The following is a 10,531-nucleotide window of genomic DNA, read 5'->3' as shown; positions in this document are numbered from 1 at the left end:
AGAGATGGGTCTCCCTATGTTGCCCAGGCTAGTCTCAAACTCCTGAGCTCAACTGATCTGCCTGCCTCAGCCTCCCCAAGTGCTGGGATTACCAGCCTGAGCCACCTTGCCTGATCTTGTTTTCTTATCACCATGCTCTTCCATCTCCCAAATCTGTGACTGCTACCTTCACTCTGATCCCTAACGGTGAAAGCATGTGCGTGTGTACAAACATGAATATGCCTGCCAAATTGTATAAAGTGGGAACATGTGTATGGGTTTTTGTGTTGGGAATTTGTGAAGACAGGTGTGTTTAGGGATGGAACTCTCTCTCCCCTAACGTGAGGCATCTTAGATATGTGTGGACAGGTATTTCTCATGGGGTAAGAACACAAGTATAAATGTTACATGCTTAGATCGTCTGTATTTTTGAGTACACACACCAGTTATTTGACTTGTATATCGAATTTATGTAAGAGACAAGTACTGATAGTGCTTTTATTCAAGGATAGTGCCAATTCATCTTCAGGTATATAGATGTGTATACACATCACAGCCAGAGCTCTGTTTGCAGATCCATAAATGAACGAATGCTAGTGTGAACATCAGTGTAGGCACCTGCATATTGGTATATGTGAGTATATATGTTGTATTTGAATGGAGTCCCTGTGTAGTTGTGTACACGTGCCAATAAATGCTTGTATATTGTGGACACGTGTCCATCAAGGCCATAGACACTAATGTTTAGAGGCAAATCTTGAACACAGCCTGGAAAATGCGCCAGGGAGACTGGCCTGCAGTATTTCCTGTGCCCTCCCAGAAGCCATCCAACTGGACTCATCCTCCACTCCCAGATTTTGTCCGGGTTCAAGCAACACTTCAGCCTTCTGTGGAGCCAGGAAAGGCGGGGCACCGCATGGGCTAAAGCTCAGAGGAAGGATCCCTTCTGCAGCTTCGGGGGCCTGAGAGGAGCTGCGGTGTCGCCACCAAACCCCGGCCCCTGCCGGAAGCGGAAGCCAGCATGGGAGGCAGTGGGGTACAGTGGCGGCGGGTCGCGGCTTGCCGGGCCGAGGGCGCTCCGCGGGGGCGTGCGCGCCACACACGTGCGGGGCAGGCTGGGCGCCGGGCGGCACCCTCCCAGCCCCAGCGTCTATTTACCAACAAACTGCCGGTGCTCAGCAGCGACGCATTCCGATGCACTTACTAAGTGGCTGGCGGTCTGCACTTGACTCCCCTGCAGGTCCACGGCGGCTTTTGACGTGTAGACCCCCGAGATCTAGAGGCTGTGAATGCAGATTCCCTGCGTCCCCGCAGCCCCAGGGCCTCTGCCCACTGCCCAGCTCCGCATCCCTTGGGCATCCAGCCTTACCACCTCTCTAGCATTTTTGCCATTATGACCGCGGTTCCCGGACTGCACCAACTGCCCTGCAACCCAGCACTTCTTGGAGAAGACGCCGAGATAGACCGACCTGGGCGTGCGCACCGCCCCCTCCCATTTCCCACTACTTTACTGCGGGCTGCCCTCGGGGGGCGGGGCCCGGCTCCAAGTCTCCGTGAGGTCACTGCGGGCGGTAGCCAATCCGGGGCGTCTAAGAGGGCGGGGCCCCCGTCGGGTCCCTGGAACCAAACCCGATGGAGAGTAGGGGGGCCCCCCATGAATTTGGGGGGGAGGGGAAAGCCATGAGGGGCACCCCCCCAGAACCCCTTTCCCAGGCGCGAGTTCTCCGGTGAAAGAAGCGAAAGAGACACTTTCCCCGGGATCTTAAGTGTGGGTGCCGCTGGCTGGGGGGCCCGTCCGGCTTGGAAAAGAGAATTGGCAGAGGGAGCGGACTACGTGCCAGGCCATGGCCCTTCAGCCCGGACCCTGGCTACAATGACCTCTTTGCCCTGCCCGCTCGCCGGCCGGGACTCCTCCAAAGCTCTCTTCCCAGACCTTACCCCCGTCCCGTCGGTAGTGGCTGCCTACCCGCTTGGCCTGTCCCCTACAACCGCAGCCTCCCCCGATTTGTCTTACTCCAGGCCGTATGGCCACCTCCTGTCCTACCCCTACACCGGGCCAGCGAACCCCGGAGACTCCTACCTGCCCTACCAGCAACCGGCGGCGCTCTCTCAGCCCCTCTGCGGCCCCGCAGAGCACCCTCAGGAACTTGAGGCAGGTAAGTTCAACCGTGGCCGCTCTTCCCACCTCTGGGGTACGGCTCCTGTGTGCCCCCAAACTTCTCCCTCGTCTGGTTGGACGCAGCTAGCGGGATTCAAACCTTCCTCGGATTCCCTGGGTTGTGGGGGTGGGGAGGAGGACGAGGGGATGGGGCGGGAGACTCGGGGGTGGGGGGTGGGGGGTGGAGGAGGAGAGTAGATCTAGGTCTCCTTTCAAAACCGACCTGGTTTCGATTTGCAGTTGTATAAAGACGGCGGGAGGGCTCCCACCCCACCCACTGGAGCAGCGGGGCTGTGTACCTATTAGTAAGGGAAAACTGAAGCAATCCAGATGTGAGGATGGGGGCCTAGCCCCTTCCTCAGAATTCCCCCCATCCTGCACTCTCTTCCTCCCCCATGTCGCCCCTCTCCGCTTCTGTCCTGTCTCAGAAAGTGGTGATCAAGCCAAACCCTGAAAAGCAAATCAAGTCCCGGTTGGAGGGCTGTAGACATCGAGGCTGATTCCAGGCTCTGTCCTCTCCCTTCCCGGGCCTTACCCGCTCTCCTCAGACCAGGCCGGACCTTGACTGGAAGCTGGCCTGGCGGAATCTGGGACTAGGACCCCTCCATCCATTGTTCTGAGAATGTGGCCAAAGGCTAGTCAGAAAGTCCCTCATCTCTCCCTGACTACCTCAGTCTTCCAGCCAAAGGGGCAGGCCATGGCTGTCATCGCTGCCCTTTGGCTTTGGGGTAGCTTAGACCCGTTGCCTGGAGCAACGCTGAACTCTTGAAAAAGTGCTCACTGGAAGGCCTGGAAGCAGAGAAGCTGGCCCATCTTCGGGATCCTGGGCCTTGCAGCTGAGCTGACATAAAATCTGGGTATGGGCACTGCCCACAATCCCATCTGCACTGGCTCCAATTTGGCCTCCAGGTCCCTGGACTCTCTGCCTCCATCTAATTGGCCACCCCCTCCCCCTGCAATTGTCTTTGGCACAGTCTCTTCCAAGGAGGCACAGCCACTAGGTGACTTCACTGGCGTCAGTTCAGGACCAAGACATCTTCCTCCCTTCTCCTGTGGCTCTGACATCAGCTCACAAACCATCAGAGCCAGAAGTGACCCTAGGATTTGGGAGCTCAACTTCTTTGATGTATAGATGGGTAAAGCAGGCGGCCAGGAGCATCGATTTTAGGGAGCTTCCTCCAAACCCCCAAAGGTTAACTGCCTTCTGTGCAGAACTGAGGCTGTCTCTCCTGGGTTGCGGGTGTGGTTGGAGTATGGCCAGTTTCGAGGAGCAGTTCTAGTTTTTACAAATGAATCCTTCAGTGTATGCTAATAGGATATGTTTGTGTGTGTGTTTCTGGGGGAGGAGGGATACCTTGACCTTGTCCTCAGGAGAGTTACTGGCAGCAGGCTGGTGTTATCAGTCACGTCTGCCATATCCCTTGCTTTCCTTCGTTTGATCTAAGGACAACAGAGTGGAGAGAGAGTTCATTTCTTTAAGGACTTTCCCCAATCCAACGAAAAACCACACACACCCAGATTTCCTTAGAATAAATTTCTAGCATTTCTCTACTGGAACTGGTGGGTTTGGGCACTCTAGAGTGAAGGGCATGTGATCAAGAGCTTGGGGTCCTCCTTTTACCTCCACTCTATGTCCACCCCTGCCTCCGGAAGAGGTTTGGCTGTTGAGCCTGGAGGGAGGCCCTGGGGCTCCGTGATCATAACCCGGGCAGATCCAGTTGCAACTTGCTGGAACTGGGGTAGAGAAAGGCAGCCGTCAGGGAAAGAACTTGGAGGACTGGGGCAGGGAGAGCTGCGCGAGTGGGTGGGCCTCAGAGGCTCCCTGCGTTCCCGCTCGAATTGCGCAGTTCACGCAGCCAGAGAGGCGCGGGTGGGTTCTGGGCTGCCAGCCCAGAGCTGCCAGCAGTGGGATCGAGGCAGGACAGGCGCGGGCGGGAGCGGAAACCCAACGGTTTTTCTGGGAATTGGTTGAGGCAGGGTCTAGGAGGGAGGATCTCAGAAGCCCGCAGCGCCCGAGGCCACGGGTGAGGGATGCGGGGGAGGTGACGGCAGCTGGTGACCGCTGGCTGGCCGAGGGCGGGTACACTGACGTGTGGAGGGTGAGCCTGACTAGGGGAAGAAGGTGGGGGGACGCGGGCGGACACAAGCCACTCTCTCTCGGCTCAGGTCAGCTGGACAGACCCACAGGGAATGTGGCGGACGCTGCCCTAAGCCCGCGGGCAATGAGGCTGCTCCAGCTGCCCTACTCCTCCCATTGTCTGGGACCTCTCCGGCGTCCCCGTAGAGCCTTGCAGGTTAGAGTGGCTGACTCGGAAGAACGAAAAGCCCTGTCCTAATCCTTCCCCGCACCTCAGCATTCTAGGGCCTGGCTGTCCCACGGCCGAGATTCCTGGAGAGCTAGGCGGCCCAGAGCTGACCAGATTCCCCGCGGCAGCACCGCAGCGTGATCCAAGAATGACCTGGTCGGGCTGCGCTGCGCGCTCTTGGAAGCCGGTTCACTTTCCCTGCCGCGGGAACCCCTCTGTGTGCGCTGCCCTACGTAGGAAGGGGCTGCCCCACGCAGACCCAGCTTCTGGGGCCCCTGAAAACTCATCTGGGCACAGCGGGAGGGGAGAGATGATCACTTTTCCTGTGGGGTGAACCTGGGCAGAGGGGCGCCCCGTTACGGCAGGCGAGACCAGGGCAAACCCGGGGTCACTGCGCTGCGAGGCTGGGACTCAAGGTCCTTTCAGCCGGGCCTGTCACCCACCCCTCTGGCCGCAGCCAGAGGCTGCCACGCGGACACAATCTCGAGCCTCTGAGCCTTGCTCTTGAGTTCCCACAGCCTGCAGTGTCCTTCCTCTGTCATCTCTAGGCCTCGGCTTATCCCTCTACTAGCCTTTCTGCCCCGCCCTACCCCTAGCTGGCGCCACCGCCCGGGGCTGAACTCCGACCTTCCACTGCAGGCGCCGCGGTACCTTGGCTGTGGCCCTCGGCGCTTTCTTCTTGCAGTCACAGAACCCATACGAGCGGGAGCTCCCTGAGAGCAGAACTGCGCCTTGTATCACCTGGCGCGGTGAACGTGGGGGTTGAAACGCTCCACTCGGAAGGTAGAGGGCAGGGGCAAGGGGGCGATCCCCGTGGCTGTGCTTTTTGCTAATTGCCGCCCACGGCCCGCAGACGAGATGAAAATAAGCCTATGAAATCGCCTGTCCTACCCATTAGCTCACCTCCTCGCCCCCTACACCGTGTTGTGCTACCCACTAGACTCGGAGAAGCCGCGGCTGTCCCCGGAACCCTCGGAGCGGCGCCCGCAGGCCCCGACCAAAAAGCTCCGCAAGCCAAGGACCATCTACTCCAGCCTGCAGCTGCAGCACCTAAACCAGCGTTTCCAGCACACGCAGTACCTGGCGCTGCCCGAGAGGGCCCAGCTGGCAGCGCAGCTCGGCCTCACGCAGACCCAGGTGGGGCCAGTGTCATCCTTCCCGAGCTCTCACCTTCCCCACACGTGTTCTCTGGTAACTCATTCCCCAGCCCCAGGTGTGAATGACTGATGGCTTGGTGCTGTGCCCTGTTGTCACAGTTCTCCCGGGAATGTTTGAAGCTGGCTCTTAGCAAGCGCAGGCGGGAATGTGTGTTGAAAGGTGTGCATGTATGTGCGGGTGGGGTGGAGTGGGTCAGGAAGAGGAGGGTACAGCAGGCAGGGAGACATGGATACTAGCTCAGAGGCAGGAACTCAGGCGACTGCTGGGGCTGTAGAGGCCTGGAGTAGATGTCCCCAGACTCGGCTGGGCTCCCACAACTGCTCCTACACCTGGGTCCCTTTCCCTTCCTCGAAACTTTTCACACATATCTTCCTCCTGATCTTTCATTCTTTTCTCTTTTCTCCCCAAAGGTAAAAATCTGGTTTCAGAACAAACGCTCTAAGTATAAGAAGCTCCTGAAGCAGAATTCTGGGGGGCCAGAAAGAGACTTCCCTGGGAGGACCTTCTCCGTGTCTCCCTGCTCCCCACCCCTCCCCTCCCCCTGGGATCTACCCAAGGCAGGGACCCTGCCCACCAGTGGCTATGGCAACAGCTTTGGAGCCTGGTATCAGCATCACTCCTCAGATGTCCTGGCTTCGTCTCAGATGATGTGAGTCTGGGGAAGGGCTGATCAGGCCCCCAGCACTCCTGCAAAGCCCAGGACCCAGGCCATCTGCCTGCACCTTCTCTGGGCTGGGAGGAAACCAGCTCCAGATGGGTTTTCTCTGGAGGACAAGGAGATAGAGGAGAGAAAGAGCAGAGCCTGTGCCCCTAGATCAAGGACCTTGGCCATAACTGTTGTCCCTACCACTACCATGGACTGGACACCTTCACTCCAGCAGGACAAATGCTCCGGAGAGAGAGCCATTGACTGGAGTTGAGACTGTCCCCGGGACCCTTGGTTTTGCCACTCCCCCCACTACAGCCTGGGTACAAAACCAGCAAGAAACATGGAGTATTTTTTTCTCTGTGTGCCTTGGGCCTTGCCCAGCCCATTTGTGAGGGAAAGCAGAAGTGGACCTCAACAGGGGCTACCATCAGCTCCCACCTAACCAGCAATTTTTCCCTGAGGTCAGCCCGTTACCCCCATCACTGATTTACGTACTTACCATCCTTGGAGGTAGAAGAGATGCAGAAAAATGTAGAGTTCATGGACCTATGGGTAATTTATGCTCTCCTCCTTAAAAAAGCCCTCTTTCCCCCATCTCCCCTTTTTGAATAGATAATGGGTCCAATTTTTCATATAATTCAATAGGTATTTATTGAAAGGCTCTCTCCTATTCCCATGAATCCACAGGCAAACACTTTTGAAAACCTGGTAAGGAAATACTCGGGGAAAAATGGGGACAAACTAGCTCTCTAGATTAGTGCGGGTCTAGACACCTCCAAATAGATGGGTAGGCCCATCGATTCAGCTCCTCGAAGCTGTCTCTGTTCAAAGGAACTGTGCAGATTTAGAACCAATCAGAGCTTGAGCTTCACACCACGAGCTTCCAGAGATTAAAGTTTGTACAAAACTTTGCACGCTGGCTGTGAGGTGTGTTTGTTTCCTGACTTCTCATGTGTAGGGGCTGGTCAAGCATCTCTTCTGGTCCAGCTGACTCTTCTGCCATGGAATTACAGGAGTCAGAGGCACTGGACTCTAGATTTGCCTTGCCACTAAGTAGCTCTGTTATTCTGTCTCTGGAATGTTCTAACAATGTCCACCGTTTCATATGCTCCTGTGTGAACCCAAGAGATGCTCATGCAAGGTCTGAGTGCTCCTCCCCAGCAGACGCTCTCCTGGCCCTGTTCTGGAGGGAGCCAGGCACCTTCCAGCCCCTGTGCCTCACCTTTAGCCCAGGGAGAGGCCCAGTTCACCTTGAAAGAGGGCATGCCCACGGATCCGGTCCAGTCCCACCTGGAGAGGTGTGCTGCTTGGGGGCAGGATGGCCTCAGCTCACCTTAGGGAAGGAGGAGGGGCAGTTCTGAGAAGGAAAACACCAGAAAAAAAACCTGGAATTCTCTTCCATGCAACAAACATTTGAAGAGCCTGTGCTCTGCCGGATCCTAGGGATACCATGGTGACCGAGGCAAACAAATGACCAGACGCTGCTTTGGTGAGTTCCAGGCAAAGGGAACACAGATAGCAGCGTGGGTCTTGCAAGGGGCTCCAATCTAGCCTGGGCCTGGGGGGTCAGCGCTGGGTGAGAAGGGCAGGCAGCCTGGGAGCAGCAGAACCCGAGAGACTTCTGGCCACCAACCCCACCGGACTACATAGCACCACCTTCACTCCCACCAGGATCAGCAGGATAAGGAACGCCCGTGGGAGGGGGGCTGAGGACAAGGGTGGCAGAATAATTCAGGGAATCCAGCCCAGCATGGCCCGAGGGGTTGGGGGAAGGGCCTCCAAATCCAGGCCAAACACTTCCAAGTTGAGCTTTGCTCTTACTGCCTAGACCTGTTCCCGGACACTGCAAACTCGGTGCCTGCCCCATCTGAAAAGCCCACTCAGACACCTCCAGCTAACTCTGCAGGCCAGAGAAAAGCCCATATTGGAGTCATATGTAGGGCAGAGGGGTGTGAAACCCCCAGCTCCCGATGCTGCAGTTCCTCATCCTATCTGGGTCAGTGACTACCCCCATACTACAAAACACACACAGAGGATCTCTTGGGGATGGCACGTGGCACAGGTAGGCCAAAGCCAAGATCCAAGAGTGGTGAGGAAGGGGAGCACCAGGAGGAGAAACCTCTTTCTCTTCCTCCACTGCCTTCCCTGCTCCAGGCCCCAGGCTCCACCAGTTCAGTCACCCCAGCCCGGGTTCTCTCCTTTGGGTCTCCTCTGAGGCCACAGGCCCTCCAGGCAGCTGTTCCCGCCCACTGCAGGTTGCACACACCTCTTTCCACAGACCCAAGATAAGATCTACCGCCCCATCTAGGAAAGCCTCCAAAGGCGAGATTAATTGGACAGCCCAACACAAGTCACATTGTTAAAACAACAGCCCAGGTTGTAAAGTTAAGTAGCAGAAGGAGTGTAATTACTCTCAGCCAGAGGCCAGCTGAGCTGACAGTGTCCCCCCTCCTTCCCCCATCCCTCCTTTTCAGGGGAAATGGGAATCTCTTTTCCATTTGGGAGCTAGTCCAGTTTCCCTGAGCTCCTGGGAGGTGATGGACCTGGAGCCCTGGTGGAGGAGGTGCCCATTCTCTTCCCTCCAAGCCATCAAGGCTTCAGGAGAGCCCCATGGTTCCTTTCCCCAAAAAAGCCCTGCTGGGAAAATTGGGTCAGTAATGGCTGGGTACCGAGACTGGGTGGTTAAGAACAGGGGCTTTAGGCTACAGAGTCCCAGCTCTGTCACCCGCTAGCGGTGTGACTACTGGTGAGTTACTTAACCTGTCTCTGAGCCCTGCTTGTTCCCATCCCCCACCCCCGCCCAAGTGGGAATACTAACAGGACTTGCTTTGCAGTGTGGTTGTGATGACAAAATGAGATAGTGCTTGTAACATGCTTGACACGGTGCCTGGAACATAGTAAGCACTTAATAAATGGCATTTACAACTGCCGTGATTATCGGAGGAAGAAAGGGGTGGTGTTACAGCCAGGGGGAATTCCTACTGCCGGCCATTCACCTTCTGCCTCTGGGAGAATTGCCTCCTCAAGGGGCGGAGGAGGAATGAGGCTGGAGAACTCAAAGCATTGCTGGTCACCACCATCCGAGAGCTGGATCCAGGCAAGGTCCCAAATGCAGAAGGCGCAGCACAGTGCATCTGAAGTCAGCTGAAACTGGAAGACGAAAATTGTGTCCAGAGAACATCCAGGGCACATATTGCCATCTCCACAGGCCTCAGCAACAGGAAAGCTGACTTGGGTGTCCCCTCCTGTCTGGGTCCCTCACCTTCCCTTTCCCCATGGACTATTTTAAGTCATGCTCCATGCTCTCCCCCAACAAAATGAGATTTAATTAATTCAATTAAAGCAATTTTGGGAGCAGCTCCTGAAGGCTTTCAATGTGAGATAATTACAAGTAATTTGCTGCTGTGAAGAGGAAAAGGGCACATGGGGTCTTCGGGGAAGGGAGGTAGCCCCCTCCTCACCAAATACTGCTCTTGAGGGATTCCACACTGCAATCTTAACTGCCCTCCCATTGGCCAAATTACTTGCAGGTGGGAAGAAGGAGAACGTGGTGGTGGTGGTGGTTGAGGGGGAAGACACCCAGTGACAGGCCGCCCCTCCTCCATCCCCAAATCTGAGATGGGGGTGGGGAGTTGGCTGTTCCCTGACAAAATGTCTGCAAAGCCACAGCAGCTGATTACTCAGCTCCAAACCTCATTTGAGTTTGGATGCCTGGACTTGCCTCTGGGATTGTATCCAGAAAGTCAATGGAATGTGATCCAGGTAGCTGAGGCCTGTGTAGACGGGGCCTTGGCGATCAAGGACCTCCCCAGAATGTATAAGGGATGTGCAAAGAGAGAGGAAAGTCAGAGAAGGTGGCAACGATTTCGGGCTTCTCATTTCTCTCCTCCCCTGCTCGAAGTCTTTCTGGTTTCTGCCTGGTGTCTAATCTTGATTCCTCCCATGGTAGAGATGGCAAAGCTCCTCTCAGCTGAACGCGCAGAGGCTTCTTCCTTCCAAAAAGCATCCTATAGGTATTTCTCATCCACTGCCCCTGGGATAACCCTTTCCTTCCTAGGCCTCCCTCGGCCAGGAGGAGGCAGGAGGGGGATGCGATGGAGCTGAGAGGGAACTGGAGGTAGCAGGGGGTTAAAACGAGGTATGGGAATGAGCTTCAGGCCTCTGCAAAGACCCTCTGGACCCCCGCCCACAAAGGAGCTGGTTTTCAAGAGACTAGAGTTCCCCTTGACCCGGGAGCCTCATTCTAGGAGCCTCATTCCAACAATTATGGTTGAAAAGAAA

The 10,531-nt window shown here is 56.1% G+C and overlaps 1 protein-coding gene and 1 pseudogene across 1 annotated transcript; both read left to right on the top strand.

Annotated features, from left to right (window-relative positions):
* The first annotated feature begins 1,580 nt into the window (after positions 1-1,580).
* DLX4 (distal-less homeobox 4) lies at positions 1,581-7,162 on the top strand. The gene is made up of 3 exons (XM_017972679.4): positions 1,581-2,135; positions 5,384-5,580; positions 6,012-7,162. Exons 1-3 carry the CDS (start codon positions 1,853-1,855, stop codon positions 6,252-6,254), a joined length of 723 nt encoding a protein of 240 aa, XP_017828168.2. The 5' UTR covers positions 1,581-1,852; the 3' UTR covers positions 6,255-7,162.
* Positions 2,997-5,453, top strand: LOC144582913 (uncharacterized; annotated as a pseudogene).
* Positions 7,163-10,531: the final 3,369 nt, after the last annotated feature.

Source organism: Callithrix jacchus, chromosome 5, assembly GCF_049354715.1.
Source record: "Callithrix jacchus isolate 240 chromosome 5, calJac240_pri, whole genome shotgun sequence".
NCBI classification, from domain to species: domain Eukaryota; kingdom Metazoa; phylum Chordata; class Mammalia; order Primates; family Cebidae; genus Callithrix; species Callithrix jacchus.
The sequence above is the reverse complement of the archived record's forward strand: the minus strand, read 5'-3'. Positions and strand labels throughout refer to the sequence as shown.